At 41.2% G+C, this 24,678-nt stretch overlaps 1 protein-coding gene across 2 annotated transcripts in view; it reads left to right on the forward strand.

Annotated features, from left to right (window-relative positions):
* Positions 1–24,678, forward strand: part of Dbp45A (putative ATP-dependent RNA helicase Dbp45A) — a 65,568-nt gene that overhangs the window by 11,180 nt on the left and 29,710 nt on the right. For both annotated transcript variants that reach the window (XR_011040760.1, XM_068355764.1), the window contains exons 3-9: positions 5,742–5,917; positions 6,801–6,966; positions 7,662–7,841; positions 8,620–8,781; positions 20,013–20,189; positions 21,835–21,971; positions 22,849–23,032. Coding sequence is in view for 1 of the 2 variants with exons in the window: in XM_068355764.1 (XP_068211865.1) it covers positions 5,742–5,917; positions 6,801–6,966; positions 7,662–7,841; positions 8,620–8,781; positions 20,013–20,189; positions 21,835–21,971; positions 22,849–23,032 (1,182 nt within the window). In the remaining variant the exon portion in view is untranslated. The remainder of the gene's footprint in view (positions 1–5,741; positions 5,918–6,800; positions 6,967–7,661; positions 7,842–8,619; positions 8,782–20,012; positions 20,190–21,834; positions 21,972–22,848; positions 23,033–24,678) is intronic.

A 24,678-nucleotide genomic window follows, 5' to 3' on the forward strand; every position in this document is an offset into this window, starting at 1 on the left:
GCGTGAGGATTTTTCTGTGCGAGCCAGTCGTCCTCCCAGTCCGGGACCTCTTGCAAGCTCCCAAGCCCAGGGGAGAAGCAATGTCGAAGGGCATAAGGGTTCGGCAGGCCTTGTTAGGCGCACAGAATTATCCTCAGTGGTTGCGGGCGTGTCTTCCACAGACCGTCACTCCCACTTGCAGACGATTGAGCCCGTCTTCCGCTCGTCCGCTGATCTTCTTTCTGGGAAGAAACGTTGGTCTCAGGTCTCGAGACCGCTTAAACGCAGAGTCCAGCCCGCGAGTGCTCAGCCAGGTTGCAGTCATTGGCTCAGCTCCGACTCGCCTCAGTCATCTGTCGACTGTACTCCGCCCAAGAGGAGTAAGGTTCTGCCACAACAGAGCTCGACTGTTAAGGCTTTACCTCAGTCTGCTGCCGTCTCTGCTGATCCCAAGTGGTCTATGCTTCAGTCCATGCAAGCTCAGCTTTCGGACCTGATGCGTGAGTGTCGTGCTGAGAGTGTTGCACCTCCGCCTCCACCTGCACTCCTTCCGCCTGTACCCGCTCAGCCTGTGCTCAACCCGCCTGCGCTCGCTCCACCTAGTCGCAGCACCATCTGCCAGGCGTACGATGTTGAGCCACATTCTGTGTTCGCTGTTCCCAGTGTTGTTCAGCCTCAGCCTTCTTTAAGGCAACCTTCTGTTTGGGATCAGGAGGATTACTCCACTCTTCCTCCGCCTCCCCTGGCTGCTCCACCGGTGGTGCAACTCTCGGTGGAGGTACAACAACCTCTTCCACCCATGAGTCAGTCTCCTCAGCTGCTGCACCGAGCTCAACCCGTGCACCCTGATCCTGCGCCTCAGACACCTCTGCTTGCGAGAACTTTACCTTGTTCTGCGCAGCCTCGGTCTCATCACGCTCCACTCTTTCCACAGGAACAGGAACTTATTGCTCCTCCTCCGTCCACCACGGTTATTGTTCCTGCTCGTTCTGACTCTGCGGTTCAGCATTCGTTTCCGATCTCTTCGCCTCATTCTGGGGATGAGGTTTCGGATGATGAGGAGGCACACCTTGATCCCTCATCAGACGTGGACGAATCCAAGCTTTCTCCACAGTCTCTTGATTTTCGCAAGGTCTTGGCTCTTCTCAGGGAGGTTTATCCAGACCATTTTGTCTCTGCTATTCCCCGCTCTCCACCATCTGAGTTTTTGCTGGGCGTGCAACAAGCTAAGTCTTGCTATACCAAGCTTGTCCTAGCTAGATCCTCCAAGAGGGCTTTTAGGATCTTAGGGGAGTGGCTGCAGTCTAAACAACATCTTGGCAAGACTTCCTTCATGTTCCCTCCAACGAAGCTCACTTCGAAAGCCAGCGTTTGGTATGCCACGGGGGAAGCACCAGGCTTGGGAGTACCTGCCTCTGCCCAGGCTGACTTCTCAAGTCTGGTAGACTCGCCTCGAAGGACTGCTATGAGGCGCTCGAAGGTGTGTTGGACCTTCTCAGACCTGGATCACTTGCTGAAAGGGATGTTTAGAGCGTTTGAAATGTTCAATTTTCTCGACTGGTGCCTGGGGGCCCTCAGCAAGAAAACCTCTCCTGCGGACAAAGATTCTGCCATGCTGTTAATGTCCTGCATGGATAAGGCCATCAGAGATGGATCGGGCGAGCTAGCGTCCTTGTTTGTATCAGGGGTGTTGAAGAAAAGGGAACAGCTGTGTTCCTTCCTTTCCGCCAGCATTACACCTTGCCAACGTTCTCAACTTCTTTTTGCTCCGCTCTCGAAGTTCCTTTTTCCCGAAGAGCTCATTAAGGACTTGTCTGCTGCCCTGATACAGAAGGATACGCACGATCTTGTAGCTTCTTCGGCTCGTAAGTCTAAAGTTGCCTCCTCAGTTCCTAAGACTTACCGCTCCCCAGTGGCTGATACCCCTGCCTCTAGGTTCATACCGCCCTTTCGTGGTAGAGCCCCCAGCCGAGGAAGCTCCCGTCCAGACTCGTACAAAGGCAAGTCCAGGAAAGGATCCAGGTCATCCAAAGGAAAGAACTGACTCTCCGCTTCTCCAGACAACAGTAGGAGCCAGACTCAAGACCTTCTGGCGAGCTTGGGAGAAGAGAGGTGCAGACGCACAGTCTGTCAGTTGGCTGAGGTTCGGTTACAGGATTCCATTCTGCCTTCAACCACCTCTGACCACTTCGCCCATCAACCTCTCTCCCAACTACAAAGAGGAGGACAAGAGGCTAGCTTTGCACCAGGAGGTGTCGCTTCTTGTGCAGAAGAAGGCAGTGGTTATAGTCCGGGACCATCAATCCCCGGGCTTCTACAACCGTCTCTTTCTTGTGGCCAAGAAGACAGGAGGTTGGAGACCGGTGCTGGACGTCAGCGCTCTCAACGAGTATGTCACCAAGCAGACGTTCACGATGGAGACGACCAAGTCGGTCTTAGCAGCGGTCAGACAGGAGGACTGGATGGTCTCTTTGGACTTGAAAGACGCATACTTTCACGTTCCGATTCATCCAGACTCCCAACCTTTCCTGAGATTCGTTTTCGGAAAGGTCGTCTATCAATTCCAAGCCCTGTGTTTTGGCCTAAGCACAGCTCCTATGGTCTTTACCCTTCTGATGAGGAATGTAGCCAAATTCCTTCACTTGTCAAGCATCAGATCCTCCCTCTACCTAGACGACTGGCTGTTGAGAGCCTCCTCGAGTCGTCGTTGTCTGGAGAATCTTCATTGGACTTTAGACTTAATCAGAGACCTAGGTCTATTAGTCAATTTGGAAAAATCTCAACTCATTCCCTCACAATCCATCGTGTATCTGGGAATGGAGATTCAGAGTCAGAGTTTTCGGGCTTTTCCATCGGCCCCCAGGATAAGCCAAGCCCTAGAGTGCATCATGAGCATGCTGAAGAGGAGCAGTTGCTCAGTGAGACAGTGGATGAGTCTCACAGGGACTCTCTCGTCACTGGCCCTGTTTGTCGAGCTAGGGAGACTCCACCTCCGCCCTCTTCAATTCCACCTGGCAGCTCATTGGGACAAGAGTTCGACTCTAGAAGCAGTCTCTATCCCTATCAACCAAGAGATGAAGACCACTCTCCTGTGGTGGAAGCACAACCTCCTTCTCAAAGAGGGTCTATCCTTGGCCATTCAGACCCCCAATCTTCATCTCTTCTCAGATGCATCGGACTCGGGCTGGGGTGCAACCTTGGACGGACGGGAATGCTCGGGAATGTGGAACGAGGAACAACGATCTCTCCACATCAACTGCAAGGAGCTGCTGGCAGTTCATCTAGCCCTATTGAACTTCAAGTCCCTCCTGCTAGGCAAAGTGGTGGAGGTGAACTCGGACAACACCACAGCCTTGGCTTACATCTCCAAGCAAGGAGGGACCCATTCGAGGAGCCTTTACGAGATCGCAAGGGACCTCCTCATTTGGTCAAGAAGTCTAAACCTCACTCTAGTCACGAGGTTCATCCAGGGCGATATGAACGTGTCAGCAGATCGCCTAAGCAGAAGGAATCAGGTCATTCCCACGGAATGGACCCTCCACAAGAGTGTGTGCAACAGACTTTGGACCTTGTGGGGTCAACCTACCATAGATCTGTTTGCCACCTCCATAACCAAGAGACTTCCGCTTTATTGTTCCCCTGTTCCAGACCCTGCAGCGGTTCATGTGGATGCTTTTCTTCTGAACTGGTCCCATCTCGACCTGTACGCATTCCCTCCGTTCAAGATAATAAACAAAGTTCTGCAGAAATTCGTCCCGCACGAAGGGACACGGCTGACGCTGGTTGCTCCCCTTTGGCCTGCAAGAGAATGGTACACAGAGGTACTTCAATGGCTAGTCGACTTCCCCAGGACTCTACCTCTAAGAGTGGACCTTCTACGTCAACCACACGTAGACAGGTTGCATCCAAACCTCCACGCTCTTCGGCTGACTGCCTTCAGACTGTCGAAAGATTCGCTAGAGCTAGAGGCTTTTCGAAGGAGGCAGCCAGTGCGATTGCCAGAGCTAGAAGAATTTCCACTCGTAGAGTCTACCAGTCTAAGTGGGAGGTCTTCCGAAGCTGGTGTAGAGCCAATTCAATATCCTCTACCAATACCTCTGTGATCCAAATAGCTGACTTCCTTCTTCATCTTAGGAATGAGAGATCCCTTTCAACACCTACGATTAAAGGATATAGGAGCATGTTGGCCTCAGTTCTCCGCCACAGGGGTTTGGACCTGTCTTCCAACAAGGACCTTCAAGACATTCTCAAGTCTTTTGAGACGTCTAAAGAACGTCGTCTTTCCACTCCAGGCTGGAATCTAGTCGTAGTCTTAAGGTTCCTTATGACATCTAGGTTCGAACCTCTCCAATCAGCTTCCTTCAAGGATCTTACCCTCAAGACTGCTTTTCTCGTTTGCCTTGCAACAGCTAAGAGAGTCAGTGAGGTTCATGCCTTCAGCAAGAACATTGGTTTCACAACCGTATCTGCAACATGTTCTTTTCAGCTTGGATTCCTAGCAAAGAACGAGCTTCCTTCACGTCCTTGGCCTAGATCGTTCGAAATACCTAGCCTCTCCAACATGGTAGGTAACGAACTAGAGAGAGTTCTTTGCCCTGTCAGAGCTCTCAAATATTATCTGAAGAGGTCTAAACCTATTCGAGGACAATCAGAAGCCTTATGGTGTGCCATCAAGAAACCCTCGAGACCCATGTCCAAGAATGGGCTTTCGTACTATATAAGGCTTCTGATCAGAGAAGCACATTCTCACTTAAAGGAGGAAGACCTTGCATTGCTGAAGGTAAGGACCCACGAAGTAAGAGCTGTAGCTACTTCGTTGGCCTTTAATAAAAACCGTTCTCTGCAGAGCATAATGGATGCAACCTATTGGAGGAGCAAGTCAGTGTTTGCATCATTTTATCTGAAAGATGTCCAGTCTCTTTACGAGAACTGCTACACCCTGGGACCATTCGTAGCAGCGAGTGCAGTAGTAGGTGAGGGCTCAGCCACTACATTCCCTTAATCCCATAACCTTTTTTAACCTTTCTCTTGAATACTTTTATTGTTGTTTTCTTATGGTTGTTACGGTAGGCTAAGAAGCCTTCCGCATCCTTGGATTTGGCGGGTGGTCTATTCATTCTTGAGAAGCGCCTGGGTTAAAGGTTTGGTAGAGGTCCTTTAGTAGGGGTTGCAACCCCGTGTACTTTGGCACCTTTGGGTTGATTCAGCCTCCAAGAGGAACGCTGCGCTCAGTAAGGAAGACGAACTTTAAATAAAAAGGCAGAGTAACGGTTCTATTCGACTTCCTTACCAGGTACTTATTATTTCATTGTTATTTGAGATAACTGTTATATGAAATATGGGATACTTAGCTATCCTTTAATCATGTACACTGGTTTTCACCCACCTCCCTGGGTGTGAATCAGCTACATGATTATCGGGTAAGTTTAATATTGAAAAATGTTATTTTTATTAATAAAATAAATTTTTGAATATACTTACCCGATAATCATGATTTAATCGACCCTCCCTTTCCTCCCCAGAGAGAACCAGTGGACCGAGGAATAATTGAGGAGGTGTCAACAACAAATGATTGAGTACCTGGCCACAGGTGGCGCTGGTAAGTACACCCCCTTCTAGTATTGTGATAGCTGGCGTATCCCTCCATAGAATTCTGTCGGGCAACGGAGTTGACAGCTACATGATTATCGGGTAAGTATATTCAAAAATTTATTTTATTAATAAAAATAACATTTTATCGTAAAAATTTCTTTTTGTCCTAGATTGCAGATCAGTTTAAAGGTCTCGGTTCTCCCATGTCTTTACGGACGAGTGTAATTGTTGGAGGAATGGATCGGCTGCAGCAAACTGCTGAATTAAGTCGTTCGCCTCACGTAGTAATTTCTACACCTGGACGTTTAGCCGACATCTTGGAAACGTCAGATCTGTCATTGAGAAGGTAATTTTGACTTTGTTTTCATTCTGTAGATATAAAAATTTGAATTAGTTTCTGTTTGTGATTTCCATAATTTTTGTTTTTTTATTTTTACAAAATATTGATTGTGAAGTCCAGGGTGTACTTTTTATTTCCAGAAAAAGAACCAAGATTTTTTTTTTAATTAATTTGTATTTTCCAATTTATATAAACTTGAGTAATTTAAATTACACTGCCAACCCCAACCATTATGCATGTCTTAAGGTAAGGTCAAAGTGAGGATTGCTTCACCTAGGGCCTACCCTCCACCATCTATGTTTTCCTTGTTAAAAGTTAAACGCAGGTTTGTAATAGTTAGATAAATACAAAAAATTGCTCAGTATAAATCTATGATGTTACTGTAGAAAAGATATTTTAGGTTTGATATTCCATGAATAGTATATATCCCAGTTATGTATTGAGATAATATTACTTTTCATCTTGGGCCTGTTAAATAATTAAAATTAACTTCATTAGGGATTTTAACCCTTTTACCCCCAATGGACATACTGGTACATTCCACAAAACTCATCCCCTTACCCCCACGGACGTACTGGTACGTCCTTGCCAAAAACTGTTATTTACATTTTTTTGCATATTTTTGATAATTTTATGAGAAACCTCAGGCATTTTCCAAAAGAATGAGACCAACCTGACCTCTCTATGACAAAAACTAAGGCTGTTAGAGCAATTTGAAAAAAAAATATATTTCAAAATGTGCTTGAAAAAAAAACGCCTGGGGGTCAAGGGTTGGAAAGTTCCAAATAGCTTGGGGGTAAAAGGGTTAAAAGCATTTTAGAATACATAATTATACTGTACTTGTACTTTACTGGTCATTCTAGGTTTATTATCAAACTAATTTTTCCAGGATAAAGTTTTTGGTCCTAGATGAAGCTGACAGACTCATGGACGGAAGATTTGACACACAGTTGAGAACTATTTGGTCGTCACTACCAGAAAAAAGGCAGACTCTCCTGTACTCTGCGACAATAACGGACAGGGTACAACGCATGAAAGATCTTTCTTCCTCTGATGTAAGTTGAACAGAAATAAAGTATTCCACTATCATAGGTGAGGGTTCTCTTGCTTGATGGTACACTCGAGCAAACTGTTCCATCTTATTTTTCTTCTTGTTTTTTTTTTTTTTTAAGTTTTTATAGTTTATATATGAAAGATTTATTTTAATGTTAATTTTCTTAAAATATTTTAATTAATTGTTCATAACTTCTCTTGTAGTTTATGTATATCCTTTGCTCACTAGGATTTTTTTCCCTGTTGGAGCCCTTGGGATTGTAGCATCCTGCTTTTCCAACTAGAGTTGTAGCTTAGCCAGTGATTTACATTACATTCAGAAGTTTTATTTCAGCTGTTACCAAGTTGTGGAATGGTCTTCCTAATCGGGTAGTTGAATCAGTAGAACTTCAAAAGTTCAAAGTTGGAGCAAATTTTTTTATGTTGACCAGGCTGACATGAGTCTTTTCATAGTTTATATATGACATATCTGTTTTTGACATTAATAGTTTACTGTATATAGGACATATCTGTTTTGACGTTGTTACTGTTTTTAGAATGATTTATTGTTAATTTATTTTCATCATTTATTTATTTCCTTATTTCCTTTCCTCACTGGGCTATTTTTCCTGTTGGAGCCCTTGGGCTTGCAGCATCCTGCTTTTCCAACCAGGGTTGTAGCTTAGCCAGTGATTTACATTACATTTATTTTTTTCAGGTTTTCCTATGGGAAGCCGATTATTCGAAGCAAGCCACAGTCACAGAGTTAGACGAAAGGTATTCCTTGGTTAACCCAATTATTTTAGATGCCACCATGGTTGCAGTTATTTTAGAACAACAGAAAAAAGATCCTAAAGGCCTCATTATTGTCTTTACGGATACTTGTAAAAGTACGCAGGTAAGTTTTCATTTTCCTTTAAAAATTTGCAAATGTTATGCATTTACTATTAATATTAACCCTTTTACCCCCAGGCTATTTGGAACTATCCAACCCTTAACCCCCAGGCGTTTTATTTTTTTCAAGCACATTTTGCAATATATATTTTTTAAATTGCTCTAACAACCTTAATTTTCATCATAGAGAGGTCAGGTTGGTCTCATTCTTTTGGAAAATGCCTGAAGTTTCTCATAAATTTATAAAAAAAATGCAAAAAAAAATGTTTATAGCAGTTTTTTGCAAGGACGTACCAGTACGTCCACGGGGGTAAAGGAATGAGTTTTGTGAAACGTACCAGTACGTCCATTGGGGGTAAAAGGGTTAAAAAGCATACTGCAAAAGTAACGATAGTAAATTTCTTTTTTCACGTGCCGTATAGTTCATAAGCCACGTAATATTTTGACAAATAAGTCTTTGACAGCAAAGCTAAACATTGCATTTCCTAATTTACACAAAGAAAATGGATTAGACAATTCCATCTGTAATATTTTTTGCATGACTTAAATGCCCTTCACTTCATATAGATTCCTTTGTCCGTCTCTGTAAGGGTCGAGCTTGAATCATTGGGCTTGTTAATCTCCTTTTAATAATAACAATATTAATAATAGATTCCTTTTGCTTGGTGGTACAGTGACTAGACTGCAAACCCATAGTTGGGGTAAGCTAGTCTATTGGAATGCACATCTCACAGAAGACATTTTAATTAAATATTAAAATCATGTACCTTTCTTCCTTTCAGATTTTAGGCCTCATGTTGAATGAATTGGGCATTGAGAGCGTATCACTTCATTCTATGATCAATCAGAAGACCAGATTAGCAGCTCTTGCAAGATTCAAGTCATCACAAGTGAAAGTTTTGATTGCTACAGATCTAGCTAGCAGAGGCTTGGATATACCAAAGGTTAGTGTTTATTTAAATTAATAGGAAATTATAAAGTACCTCTCATGACAAGGTTGAGTTATTCTTTTCTTATTAAGAACTAAATAGGTTTTGTTATTTACAATATTACTCCAGAAAGGTACAGATAACTTCTTTGTTTTTTTGTTGAATTCTGTTGATTGTTGCTTTATAGTCATAAGAATAGATTAATTTTGCTTTCAGTTTGAATAAATAAAAAGTGTATGATTGGTCTACATTTTTGTAAGTGGGTGGGTTGAAAATACTAATTATTGGGTAACTATAGTGATGGTTTAATATAGGTGATGAATTTTTCAGTTTATGTTTGTCTATTATATCATTTTGTATCTATTAATATTATTTTGTTCCTAGAAAAATACAAACCTCCTTCAATAGGAGTATGGTTGTAGTGAAGTTGGAAACTCAGCTGTTAAAATTTGTAACGAGGTGTAAGTAGCGGGATAAAACCCAGCCCAACACCTCACTGGGTGGCTACTTTGATTTTGGTCGCCAAGTAGCACAGACCTACTTTCGGCACTAATAATCTTAGCTTCTTATTTTTCAATATTAAACTTACCCGATGATCATATAGCCGATGATCATATAGCTGCAACTCTGTTGCTCGACAGAAAAAACCTACGGGCGGAATACGCCAGCGATCGCTATACAGGTGGGGGTGTACATCAACAGCGCCATCTGTCAAAGGTACTCAAGTACTCGATGTCAACAAAGAACCAATTTTTCCTCTGTCGTGCCAATGGCAGGACCTACTAAATACGCCGTCCTTAACTGGATTTGTTTTCACAACGATTTGGTGAAGTACACTATTCCAGTTTTGAGCTTTCGCTATGCAGGGGTTTTATCTTCATTTCAAAACTTGAATTCGTTTTCGATAGATTCAATTATGGTGACGAAGAGAGTATGGACTCTCTTTCACTTTTTAATGGCCGACCCTTCCCTTAGACGGAAGTGTGTTTAGGTTTTTGGTAATTTTGCTTAACACGTTATAGATCCATTTATTTATATCTCTCCGCCTTTTTAGGCCTCTTCGGTTAACTTTCCAATTATTATAAACTTATAAAAATAAATTTTTATGTTTGTTTATATGCGACCTTTCCTAATAGTAGGCGGTCCTAACTTGGAACCGAAGTTAATTAACATTGAGCCCGTTTTATCGTATTTAACCTTTAAAGAATTTAATACTTTTTTAATTTTAATGTTTTATGGAAGAATTTCTTTGATAGTCTCGTACTGTTTTCAAAGATGAACTAACGTTTAGTTTTTAGTCTCCGCAGTTGTTGACGTTCAGAACGTTCAACTTGCGCTCTATCGTTACGATTGAGAGAGAGTGTTTCACGGTTTCACTTTGCAGTAAGAGTAAACCGATTCTAGCGTTTCGTTCATTCTTTCTTAGCTTAAAGAGTTTAAATTCTAAATAAAGGAACTTTTTATTTGGGAAACCTTTCAGTTTTTTCCTTTAGCAAATAACATGTTTTAACGATATATAATTGGGCTCTTCTCTCAGGTGCAAATTCAAGAGAGAAGAGAGAGAGAGAGATAGAGACGGAGGGAGAGAGAGGAGAATAAACGTTTCGTTCAAGCGGGTAACGTTGTTCTCGTTTTTTACTCTTCTCCCTAGTCGCTGTAGGGGAAGAAGGTAAAACGTTTCTAGGGTTTTATTCTTGTTCCCAGGCTTTATGCGGTGAGAGATTGTAAACGTAGTTTATTTGATCTAGTGTTTAGTCTCTTTTCCAGCCACTGAATTCTTTATCTTTATTTATGTTTTTCTGTTGCATTGTAAACTGTTTTCGCAATGACTACCTTTTAATGAAGGATAGGATTGCGTGTTTCAGGTAGAAATCAGTTAAAGTTTCGATTTCAGTGAAATAAGTGCAAACAGAAAATCAAAAGTGATAAAGTGATATGCGCAAAGTGTTACAGTGTTGCGTCCGAGGGTTCGTCTGTTCGTGCCAGTTGTTCACCTAGTCCGGGACCTCTTACAAGCTCCCAAGCCCAGGGGAGAAGTAATGTCGAACGACTTATGGGTTCCACAGGCCTTGATCGACGAACAGATGTTTTTCCCTCCGTGGTTTCGGGCGTATCTACACACGTTTGCCGACGTGAGATCGCCCCACCCACACAAAGACGAGAGAGCCCATTTATTCCTCGTCTGCGGAAGAGGTTTCTCGTAAGAAACTATGGACCAAATCTTGCAGCTTTTAAGTGCAAGTCGGTCCCTTCCGCGCAAGTCCAACGGCCTAGGTGTAGCCACTGGGTCAGTTCGGACTCGCTGCAGTCATCCGACGACTGCACACCTCCCAAGAGAGGCAAGGTGGTACCGCAACAGGCAGTAACTCCGTCTGTTGCCGCACCAGCTGTTTTAGACCCTCAGTCACGACGGACAGTAGCTCCGTCTGTTGCCGTTTTTTGTAGACCCTAAGTGGTCTTTACTGCAGTCTATGCAGACTCAGTTAGCTGCGGTTATGCAGGAGTTTCGTGCGGAGAAGGTTGACACTGCTCTCGTTAGCCTACAACCTGCCACTGTTGTGCACCCAGCTCACGCTGAGGCTGCCTGCTCCCACACTCCGGCTGCGGAGAGCTCCTCCTCCGATGCGCAATCGACCCTGCCAGACGCATGTTAACGTTAGCCGACGTGCGGCTCCCTCCGTTAACATGCGTGAGCTACCGCATCAGCAGTGGGAAGGTGGAGTCAAGCTGCCGTGTTTTGACGCGATGCGTTAGTTTCCGCAACCCACGGCAGTCCCCACCACGCACCACCACTCCGCTTTGGTTGTTGTCTGCTCCCACACTCCGACTGCGGAGAAGGTTGACGATGCACCCGTTTGCCTACAACCTGCCACGGTTGTGCGCCCAGCATGGCTGCCTGCTCCCACACTCTTGTTGTGAGAGCTCCTCCACCCATGCGCAGTCGACCCTGCCAGACGCATGCTGACTCCCACAGACACACGGAGCACTCCGTTGCCGTGCGTGAGCTACCACAAGCTGCCGTGTTTTGACACGGTGTGTCAGCCTCCGCAACCCACTGTGGTTTCCGCCACTCACCCGCAGCAGACTAGTCAGTCAGGAGTTGAGGCTTCCCCACACAGCTTTGGTTGTTGCCAGCTCACAGACTGTCAAGCAGTTACATGACGTTGCCTTCTGGTCTGCTACTAATGCACCAGTGCTGTATGTCCTCACGCACCTGTTGTGGTTGACAGTTCAGTTTTTGACAGTTCACAGACTGTCAAGCAGTTACATAACGTTGCCTTCTGGTCTGCTGCTTTTGCACCTGTGAGACCCTCACTGAGATAACCTAGCTTTTCTCGGACATGGTTCCTGTAGATGAGAAAGTGCTGTTCTCCCTCCTTCTGATATTCCTTTGAGGACTCTGTCATTTGGAGAGGAGCCTTAAGCTGCTTAACCTCCTATGGACTTTAATTAAAGCATAACAAGGCTTCCAGGGATGGTAAATGGTTCCGCTTCAGTCGCTAACCCCGTCTGTTGCCACACCTGCTCCCATAGACCCTAATGGGCTTTGTTGCAAGACATGCAGTCCAAGCTTGTGTCCTTGTTAGAGGATTTTTTACGGAGAAGAACCTTCTAGCCAACAACCTTCCTACCGGTTGGTTGTACGCCCTGTTGACGCTGAGGTATCCTACTCACGTCCGCCAGTTGAGATGGTTCCTCCACCGGTGCGACCCAGTGTGGGTTGCCAGTCGCACGTTGACGTTAAGCGACTCTCGGAGGTGGTTGTGGACGTTCAGTGTGTCACTAGGAAGACGTTCAACAACCAGCAGAGATGACTTGTTGTGACGCAGTGCGGCAACCTCAGCAACCCTGTAGGGGGTTGACTGCACAACCCAGACAGTCTAGACAGTTTCGGGTTGACGCTGTACTTCCTCGCGTCCCCATGGTTGACAGTTCACAGACTGTGCAGCAGTACCATGATCTTGTGTCCGGCTCCGTCACGCATCCACCAGTGCGACCGGATTCAGCGAGTCAGACGTTGCCCACTCCGTTGCCGTTTCCTCATCAGTTTCGGATGAGGAACCCTCTGATGAGGACATTGCTGAACAAGACGATCAACCTCCAGCCCTGCTATCCATCCAGAAGATGCTGAAGAAGGAACACTGCCCTGTCAGGCTGTGGATGAGTCTGGTTAGGACACTGTCATCCGTGGTTCAATTTGTGTCACTTGGAAGACTACACCTCCGTCCTCTTCTGTATCATCTAGCTTTTCACTGGAAAAGGACTAGACGCTAGAAGCGGTCTCGATCCCGGTTTCCGGAAAGATAAAGTCTGGTCTGACTTGGTGAAAGGACTTTATCAACCTTTGAAAGGGTCTTCCCCTGACTGTTCAGACTCCCAACCACGTTCTCTTCTCGGACGCATCGGACGTAGGCTGGGGTGCGACATTAGGCGGTAGGGAATGCTCGGGATTATGGAACTCGAGTCAAAGGACAATGCATTTCAACTGCAAGAAGCTTCTGGCAGTACGTCTGACCTGGAAAAGCTTCAGGTCTCTCCTTCAAGGCAAAGTGGTGGAGGTGAACACGGTCAACACCCTGCTTTGACGTACATCTCCAAGCAAGGAGGGACCTACTCTCTGACATGGTACGAGTTCGCAAGAGACCTCCTCTCCTGTTCAACAGGTTTAGACTTTTCACTAGTAACGAGGTTCATCCAAGGCAACTTGAATGTCATAGCAGATTGTCTCAGTAGGAAGGGACAAATAATTCCAACATATTGGACCCTCCACAAGGATGTATGCAAGAGACTTTGGGCCACCTGGGGCCAGCCAACCATAGATCTCTTCGCAACCTCGATGACCTAGAGGCTCCCAATACTTTGCTCACCTATCCCGGACCCAGCAGTAGTTCATATAGATGCCTTTCTACTAGATTGGTCACATCTAGATCTATATGCATTCCCTCCGTTCTAGATTGTCAACAAGGTACTGCAGAAGTTCGCCTCTCACGAAGGGACAAAGTTGACGCTAGTTGCTTCCCTCTGGCCCGCGAGAGAATAACTCACCGAGGTACTTCGATGGCTAGTAGACGTTCCCAGAACACTTCCCCTAAGGGTGGACCTGCTACGTCTGCCACGCGTAAAGAAGGTACTCCAAGGCCTCCACGCTCTTCGTCTGACTGCCTTCATATCGAAAGACTCTCGAGAACTAGAGATTTTTCGAAGGAGGCAACCAGAGCGATTGCTAGAGCAAGGAGAACATCCACCCTTAGAGTCTACCAATCGAAGTGGGAAATCTTCCGAAACTGGTACAAGTCAGTATCCGTATCCTCGACCAGTACCTCTGTAACTCAAATAGCTGACTTCCTCTTATATCTGAGGAAAGAACGATCTCTTTCAGCTCCCACTTTCAAGGGTTACAGAAGCATGTTGGCATCAGTCTTCCGTCACAGAGGATTAGATCTTTCCAACAATAAAGATCTACAGGACCTCCTTAAGTCTTTTGAGACCACGAAGGAGCGTCGTTTGGTTACACCTGGTTGGAATTTAGACGTGGTTCTAAGATTCCTTATGTCAGACAGGTTCGAACCACTTCAATCAGCCTCCCTGAAAGATCTCACCTTTAAGACTCTTTTCCTGATATGCTTAACCACAGCTAAAAGAGTCAGTGAGATTCATGCCTTCAGCAGGAACATCGGATTCTCATCCGAAACGGCTACATGTTCTACAACTTGGTTTTCTAGCCAAACACGAGCTGCCTTCTCGGCCTTGACCAATATCGTTCGATATTCCGAACTTATCGTATGGTTGGAAATGAACTAGAAAGAGTATTATGTCCTGTAAGAGCTCTTAAGTTCTATTTTAAAAACCTTTACGAGGCCCGTCTGAAGCTTTATGGTGTTCAGTTAAGAATCCATCTTTGCCTATGTCAGAGAATTCTTTATCCTATTTTATCAGACTGTTAATACGAGAAGCTCATTCCCTTCTGAATGAGGAAGACCAAGCTTGGCTGAAGGTAAGGACACACGAAGTTAGAGCTGTCACAACTTCCGTGGCCTTTGAACAAAATAGATCTCTGCAAAGTATATTCGACGCAACCTATTGGAAAAGCAAATCAGTGTTCGCGTCTGTTATCTTAAGAATGTCCAGTCTCTTTACGAGAACTGCTACACTCTGGGACCATTCGTAGCAACGAGTGCAGTAGTGGTGGGGGCTCCACCACTACAATTCCCTAATTCCAGAACCTTTTTAATCTTTCTCTTGAAATATTTTTGGGTTGTCCGGAAGGCTAAGAAGCCTTTCGCATCCTACTTGATTTGGCGGGTGGTCAAAATCATTTCTTGAGAAGCGCCTAGATTAGAGGTTTTGATGAGGACCTTTAGTATGGGTTGCAACCCTTCATACTTCAGCTCCTAGGAGTCGCTCAGCATCCTATGAGGATCGCGAGGCTCAGTAAGGAAGACGTACTTAAAAAGGCAGAGTAATTGTTCAAGTCGTCTTCCTTACCAGGTACTTATTTATTTTATGCTTGTTATTTTGAATAACTGCTAAAATGAAATACGGAATACTTAGCTCATAATAATGTCAACATGTAATGCTGGTCTCTACCCACCCCCCTGGGTGTGAATCAGCTATATGATCATCGGGTAAGTTTAATATTGAAAAATGTTATTTTCCTTAGTAAAATAAATTTTTGAATATACTTACCCGATGATCATAAATTAAAGGACCCACCCTTCCTCCCCAATAGAGACCCAGTGGACAGAGGAGAAAATTGGTTCTTTGTTGACATCGAGTACTTGAGTACCTTTGACAGATGGCGCTGTTGATGTACACCCCCACCTGTATAGCGATCGCTGGCGTATTCCGCCCGTAGGTTTTTTCTGTCGAGCAACAGAGTTGCAGCTATATGATCATCGGGTAAGTATATTCAAAAATTTATATTACTAAGGAAAATAACATACTTTCTTTCTAATTACAGAATATGGAATGTTTGGCAAATGGGGAAGCCACGTGCAGGCTTACAATCCTGTCCAGGTTTTCCCGGCCATAGGTGTATAACATATATGAACATGACCTTTGTGGAGCATCATTCCTTTTGTTATTCTCGTAGAAGTCATGAATGCTTACAGTCATTACCCTGTGAGGTGTGTAGGGAATAGTCATCCTCACAGTGGCTGGATTACAGCGAGGATTAAAAAGAGGTCAAAGCAAGATTCTTTTCCTTCAGGGTCTTCTTCAAGGTCTAAGAAATGAGTTGAACATCTTTCTCATGGTATTCTGGCTTTTGAGCCTACTCTGTATCTCTTCTGGGGGGAAATTGAAGAAGGATAATGATATTGATTTAACCTTAGGGTAAGCCCAGAGTGAGGCTGCATTATTTGTTTCCCCTAGAGAAACTCGTATACCTTCCCTCTCTCACACTGGTATATTAAGGAACCATCCCCTAAAGTGTCTTTAAAGCTCACGAATGTGCTACTAATAAGAGGCAAGACTGGTTTTGATAGTTTGGCAAAACCTGTCACAGATGCCAGGGGCTCTCTGATCATTCACAGCCCTTTTAAGGGGACTGTTGTTGGAATGACAGTACCATACTAGTAGACACCCTTCTTGGTCAGAATGATCAAGATGAGAGTAACATTGTCGAGGAAAAGGGGATTCCACTCTACCCTAAAATGTAATATCTGTTTTAGAAGTTTACCTTATGAATTTTGAATGTATCATAGAACTGAATTGTTTTGTCGGGTCTTTTTCACCAAAAAACTAAGATGAAGGAGGTGGGGGATGATTTATCCCTGATTCCAGAGACAATCAAGACTGCTAAATTCAATGCTCGGTAGACAGTTTTTTCATGTGTGTCTGTTCTGTCTTATCTGGAAATTGGAGCTGCCAGTGGATCATGGGATGCCTGCTAAGCTATGGTAATGTCACTGTGTAAGCCTACGTGTGGGGTTGTCCATAAATTTGCCAATATGAAGTTACAGGCAAGACACCTGGTAAGTATTAGGATCGTGCAATCCAAAAATGCTCGTAAGTAGAGGACTTTCTTCACAATAAGCATCTTTTTCCTCAATCCTTTGGTGGATAGAGCCAGGGCAAATGCTTTGGCAGGTAATACTGTACTTCTCTTACATATGGGAAATTTAATTAAAGTGAGGGATTTTCGCTTATGAAGTGATTGATTTTACCTATGAAAGGAAGAATCGAGTGTTTGTTGAGTTATGAGTAACTTGACCCATTTGGTGCACAAGTGTAGTTTTTTTTTATGCTCTGGAATTAGTTCTTGAAAACCACACAGCAGCCTAACCCAAAAATAGTGGTTTTGACGATGAAAAAACCTTATTTTTGGAAGGTGTTTTCTGTTTCCCATGACAATGGTTTTGCTAGTCCCCCCATGACAATGGTTTTGCTAGTCCCGACTCCCATGAAGGGAAGTGGAACATAACTGAGACATACTCCTGGATTGAAGATATGGTTTCCCGGCGAGAAATAAACAGTTAAGAAAGTATTACCTTCACCATTTGTAATAGTTCTCCGTGGATGATGTGTTAGCAGATGAATTTAGTGTTGGTGCTGTGATGGGCTCAAGCCCGTACCCATGAGTTTCCTTTATACAAACTGAGTTAATGCCTTGCACATTGATACATGGGCCATAGAACATGGAAAACAATATTTATGTATTGGATTCCCTGTTCTAGCCTTTACAAGAAGGCCCTTGGGAATTACGCTGCTCCTCCCAAAGTAGGTTTTTCCATCAAATCCAATTTTTTAAAGGAATAAGGGTGTGTACCTTATTAATCTAAGTTAGTTTTCCAAACATTTTTGCCTACTGTACCTTTTATCACCTACTGTTATGTACTGCTGCCCCCACCCACCATAGCTGAACAAACTCAGTTTTATTTAGGATAATGCAAATAATATATTAATTATTAAAAGACTGCATTGTACAGGTGTTGGTCAATAAATTTTAATTTATTACACAAATATAAAGGATAATTTAATAAAATGCTTTAAAATTACTTACATAACTTAATGCGAGATGTGTGGCTGATGTTCACCGACTATATTTTCCGTCCTTGGTGATATTGAGGCTACTGTAGTGATCAGGCTTTGTTCCAGATTGACATTTAGTTTGTTTTTGTTTTGATTTTATTACGCCCATTAGGGAAAGACACTACAAATGGCAAATGTTTTTCTAAAGCCATTATTCTTTAATGATTATTTTCATAATTATTAGCATTGCCAAAAAATCTGAAAAATAGAGGACATAACTTGCAAGGAAGTGCTTAAATGTTTGTACTAATCAACTTGATGTGGTCTGAGATGAACAATAAATGACTGAACTGTTAAAAAGGACTAGTAACCATTTGTGAACAAAAACTTTATAACCGATTAATAATCGGTTATTCTTGGCTGGCTTAGAACCCTAGGGTGTTTGTGTTCCTTGTTTGTTCATGTACCCATATGATTTATTTTGCATACCTGGATTTCAGTTTGGACGACAATGGTTTAAGTCGTGTAGAACAAATAGTTCTTTATAAGAGGAGTAAACCTTTGGAATGTTTGTTGTCTGTTAACCCTTTTACCCCCAAAGGACGTACTGGTACGTTTCACAAAACACATCCCCTTACCCCCATGTACGTACCGGTACGTCCTTGCAAAAAAATCCTATTTATATTTTTTTTTTTGCATATTTTTGATAATTTTTTGAGAAACTTCAGGCATTTGCCAGGAGAATGAGACCAACCTGACCTCTATATGACAAAAATTAAGGCTGTTAGAGCAATTTAAAAAAATATACTGTAAAATGTGCTTGAAAAAAAAATAACCCCTGGGGGTTAAGGGTTGGAAATTTCCAAATACCCTGGGGGTAAAAGGGTTTAAAAGTCTAGTAACCATTTGTGAAAAAAAAAAACATTTCTAACCAATTAATAACTGGTTATTCTTGGCTGGTTTAGAACCCTAGGGTGTTTGTGTTCCTTGTTTGTTCATGTACCCATATGATTTATTTTGCGTACCCGGATGTCAGTTTGGACGACAATGGTTTAACCCTTTTACCCCCAGGCTATTTGGAAATTTCCAACCCTAAATCCCCAGGGGGTTATTTTTTTCCCAGCACATTTTGCAATATATTTTTTTTAAATTGCTCTAACAGCCTTAATTTTTGTCATAGGAAGGTCAGGTTGGTCTCATTCTCTTGGAAAATGCCTGGATTTTCTCAAAACATTATCAAAAATATAGAAAAAAAAAATAGCATTTTTTTGCAAGGACGTACCGGTACGTCCATGGGGGTAAAGAGATGGCTTTTGTGAAACGTACCAGTATGTCCTTTTGGGGTAAAAGGGTTAAGTCGTGTAGAACAAATAGTAGAATGTCCTCAACTTACAAATAATCGGAGATACAAACACAAGTCCAACTGAAAATAACAAAGATGAAGAAATATTGTAATAAAACCATATTATATAATTTCATACAGTAACCAAAACAACATTTGTAAAAACATATCTATTTCTTATGGAACCTGACTATTTGTTGACTTGTAGCTGGAAATCATAGGCATGGAATTCAGGTTAGGTCTACCCTAGGCCAAAATTTAACAAATTGGGCTTACAAACAATTTGTTTAACAAACAACTTCTTGAAACCAAGTAAGTTAGTAAATTAGGCCATTCTGTACTGTATGAGAGGAGTAAACCTTTGGAATATTAGTTGTCTGTTTGATAAAGACCCAAAAGGGTAAAAATTAGTCTAAATTTGCTAAAATCATACATACATACATATACCAAGGCACTTCCCCCAATTTTGGGGGGTAGCCAACATCAACAAAGAAACAAAAACAAAAAGGGGACCTCTACTCTCTACGTTCCTCCCAGCCTAACAAGGGACTCAACCGAGTTCAGCTGGTACTGCTAGGGTGTCACAGCCCACCCTCCCACATTATCCACCACAGATGAAGCTTCATAATGCTGAATCCCCTACTGCTGCTACCTCCGCGGTCATCTAAGGAATCGGAGGCAGCAGCAGGGCCTACCGGAACTGCGTCACAATCGCTCGCCATTCATTCCTATTTCTAGCACGCTCTCTTGCCTCGCTCACATCTATCCTCCTATCACCCAGAGCTAAAATTAATGTGCATAATGTCGTGATTTTTGTGAACACTACCATAATTGTATCCTTGTAAATCTAGTGAATATTTTCCTTCCTAAATTGACTGATCTTGTAATAAAATTTACCTGCTCTTTGTCTAACCATTTTAATGACTTCCAGGTAGCTATGGTCATCAACCACAGAATACCAAATCTTCCGAAGACGTACATTCATCGCGTTGGTAGAACGGCACGAGCCGGAAGAGCGGGCTTAGCTGTTACGTTGGTGACCCCTCATGATTTGAAGCTGCTTTTAGCAATTGAAGCTGAAACAAATAAAAAAATGTCTGAAATGGAGGTATGTATATGGATGGTTTGACATTTGTAAATTGTTTGTTAACCCTTTTACCCCCAGGTTCTTTGGAAATTTCCAACCCTTAACCCCCAGGGGGTTATTTTTTCCCAGCACATTTTGTAGTATATTTTTTTTAAATTGCTTTAACAGCCTTAATTTTTGTCATAGAGAGGTCAGGTTGGTCTCATTCTCTTGGAAAATGCCTGAATTTTCTCAAAAAATTATCAAAAATATGAAAAAAAAAATTTTTATAGCATTTTTTTGCGAGGACGTACCGTTACGTCCATGGGGGTAAAGGGATGGGTTTTGTGAAACGTACCAGTACGTCCTTTTGGGGTAAAAGGGTTAACTGAAAAAGTAAGATTGTATTTAAACCACTAAGGAAAGCAAGGTGTGTTGGAGGTATGTGTGTGGAAGATATTTTGACACTTGTGAACTGTTTGCTAACGGAAAAAGTAAGATTGTATTTAAAACACTGAGGAAAGCAAGGTGTAAGACTTTACTTTTTGCAGTGAAAAAATTAATTATGAAAAAAGTTAAGGCTAGAGCTCATTGTGTTCAAGCCTTCCTTATGATATGTAGATGTTAGTAAACTGTAATTACTTATTCTATCATTTTTTCAGTATGATTAAACATGAAAATTTAATGTTGTATGTACATGTTCAAACACTATCCGTGAAGTTAAAACTGTTAGGTGTTCATATATATAGTCACTATTTGTTTAAAAGGGCCAAAGATTACTTTTAAAAAACACAGTCCATAAGTTAAAAATTTGTTTTGAAATCTACTCTAATTCAATTAAAAGTACAATAGCAAATACTGCTTTTAAAAACACTTTTTAAATACAGTATATTTTTTCATATTCTTCCATACATCTTTTTAACCCTTTTACCCCCAAGCTATTTTGGAACTTCCCAACCCTTACTCCCCAGGCATTTTTTTTTTCAAGCACATTTTGCAATATATTTTTTTAAAATTGCTTTAACAGCTTTAGTTTTTGTCATAGAGAGGTCATGTTGGTCTCATTCTTTCGGAAAATGCCCGAAGTTTCTCATAAAATTATTAAAAATATGCAAAAAAATGTAAATAGCAGTTTTTTGTAAGGACGTACCGATACGTCCATGGGGGTAAAGGGATGAGTTTTGTGAAATGTACCAGTACGTCCATTGGGGGTAAAAGGGTTAAAATTCTTAAACGCAGTTAGTAATAAAGCAAATTATGACCATGGTTTATTGATATATGATAATTGACTTAAAAAATCTTTTTGAAATTACTGGATTAGTAGTATAGGGTCTCTTAAGTTTTTATTACTGAAAGAACTGTCCTTATAGTTTTTTAACTATTAAACGTTAAATTTAGAAATTCTTTCTGCGGACAAATTTGAGAATTTTAGTTTTAATGGTTTTTTTTTTTAAAGTATGAAAAATAATAATTCATGGGTCAAATTAAGCTACCCTATTTAAATGAATTACATTTAGGACACAGTAGAGCCATTATTGAAAATATGTATCTAGTCATATCTTACGGCTATAATACACCAAAGACATTGTTTGGTAAACTTACTCATCTGTATTGAAGGCAAGTTCAAGACCACAGTAGATAATTTATACGTTCTCAAATTTTATTTAACGTATTCCTTGTTTTCTAGGTTGAGGAGAGTGTAGTGAAAAAAATACTCAAACAAGTTAACGTTACTAAGCGGGCCCAGGAGATAAAACTGAATCAAACTGATTTTGATGAACGTCGTAACATCAACAAACGTAAACGACTTATAATGGAGGGCAGGTGAGAGAAAGCTTGTTTTGTAATGGAAAGCAAGCAAAGCAAATATAATTTTTTAATAGAAGCTTTTGTGATCGAGAGGACTTTGAACACTGTCTATGTTTAAGAGTGTAGTATATCATTCGTTATCGAAACCAGTTGCTCATTTCCTCTAAGCAAAACCTTTTCTATATGAATTCTCTTTACTTTTTTCTGAAATGCCGACATATATTTTGCCTTTATTAAACCCCTTTTAAGACCTAGTTAATGGTAAGCACTCTACCTGAATATCCTAGCACCTGAAAAGTTTGTAATGTGAGGAATGATTACAAAGTACCAGAACTTCAACGAGCTGTAATAGCTATGTTCAAAAAAGTATATAATTGTAAAAATGTTAAATAGGTACATATTCTATTGAGCAGTAAATTGGAATTATGTATTTAATAGAGTAAGTTTTGTATGAATCTTCTGTTATCATACAGTCTGTATTAAGTTTAATCATACATTATTTATGGATGTTATTTGTCCCTCTTACAGTAATCGAATTATGTAAATAAGTATTCTTAACTTACCGTTTTTAGTTGAGAAAGTAAAATTTCCGTTAAAAGCAGGTCACAGTACGTAAGCATTTGCAGAGACAATAAGACATATCTGCAAATTAAAGTAGCAATTAAAGTTATTTGTTATAGAATAATTAAAGTAGCAATTAAAATTATTTGATATAGTATAATTAAAGTAGCAATTAAAATTATTTTTATAGTATTAGTACAGGGTTAAATTCTTTAAATGCATATTTTTAGAGGTACATTTTTTCCACAATACATACTGCATTACTTTTATAAAGATCTTGTAAAGTATATAATTTTATTAGTACCTGTAAATGGAATTTTTTTTCAAACAGAGATCCAGATGAGGAAGAAGCCAAAAAAGAAAAAAGGCGTAAAGAATACATGAGACAGAATAAACTAATATCGTCTGAAGAAGAAACGAGCCAAGATGTTTTTGAGAAGAAGAAAAAGAAACTAAAGAAAAAAGCAAGCATACAAAAACCTCAACAGAAGGATAAGAAATTGAAGAAAAAGAAGGTAAAATTAGATAGTTCTATATAAATAAAATTTATATTTATAAAAATTATTTTTGTCATTCCCCCAAAAGAAATTCCAAATGATTTCAACAAATCTTACCTTTTAGTCATCATGCCAAAATAATCAAAGCTACAGGCTTCCTGACATCTGAATAGAAAAAGATTCCCTAACCCCCTCCCTCGCCCATTCCTCTACCCTGTGATGCCTAGTCGTCCTGAGAAATGGTGCCATGGGGAGAACACTAAGCACCAATCGAGAAATAACAAGAACTTCATATAATCTTTGTCTGTTGCACCGTGTGGACTGGTCTCTACAGCTCAGCTTACTGGTAATTTAGTATCTTGAAAATACTGATAATTTATTTAGTATCTTGAAAATACTGATAATTTATTATTAGACTTTTAACCCTCTTACCCCCAAAGGACGTACTGGTACGTTTCACAAAACTCATCCCTTTATCCCCATGGACGTACTGGTACGTCCTTGCAAAAAAATGCTATAAAAAATTTTTTTTTCATATTTTTGATAATTTATTTTTAAAAATTCAGGCATTTTTCAAAAGAATGAGACCAACCTCACCTCTCTTTGACAAAAATTAAGGCTGTTAGAGCAATTTAAAAAAAATATACCGCAAAATGTGCTGGGGAAAAAATAACCCCTTGGGGGTTAAGGGTTGGAAATTTCCAAAGAGCCTGGGGGTAAAAGGGTTAAAGTGAATAACACAGAATGTTGTTATTTGATTTTAAGATGTGGCACGAGCCCAGTTGTTTTGAAGAACAATGTACAGAATACGTTTGAATTGGTACTACAAGAGATTGGGATAGAACCAATATAATGTAGGTGGTAGGTGGTAAGTTGGGTGAAGTCCTGCCCATTCATCTGTCAGTGCATAGCTTCATTTTTAGGCAAGTGAGTGTTATATTTTTGGATGAAACAGATAGGCTTAAAGCAGTTCCTGATTTTATGAATAATATTTATGATTACTTTAATATGATCATATTCGTCTATATTGAAATGATGAGCATTCATGCGCAGTGATCGATGGGTTTGCTTATCAAAGGATGACTTGACTTATGCAATCCTCTCCTGACAAATGTTTAGCTACATTTCGAATATGGTTTTCTTGATAAGCTTATGCTATTTTAAGGCTTCCGTGAAAAAGTTTATGGCCCAATTCCTTCTACGGTAAGATTAGTCTTGATTATCTGAGTATAATGTAAATAAAGGCTCCATAAGAACTGTAGTTAAACCTACAGATGTCGGACATCTTTCACCAAGAATAGTGATATGAATGTAGGTTCTAATAACTTATGAGTTAAGTGAAGTGTTGACTTTCTTTAGTTGGTGCTGAGTTGAGCTGGTTAGTTTTTTATTTAGAAATAAAACGTTTATGTTCTAGCTTTAAGTTCATATCATGGGCTCCCCTCATCCTCACTGATAAGTGATGTCAAGAGGTTATTGCCTACGTTGGGACTTTGTGAACTGAAGTTTGCGTCCCCAAGCGTTGCTCATTGCCATACGCTGCCATATAATGACCATATTAGACTAGATGGGTGAGACTGGAAGAGAAAGTATATGGGAAGTTTGAAATTTTTAGGATAGACGTCGATAGTTACCTAGCTTAGAGTAAGTAGCGATATGAACTT

This window comes from Palaemon carinicauda, chromosome 2, assembly GCF_036898095.1.
Source record: "Palaemon carinicauda isolate YSFRI2023 chromosome 2, ASM3689809v2, whole genome shotgun sequence".
Taxonomy (NCBI): Eukaryota; Metazoa; Arthropoda; class Malacostraca; order Decapoda; family Palaemonidae; genus Palaemon; species Palaemon carinicauda.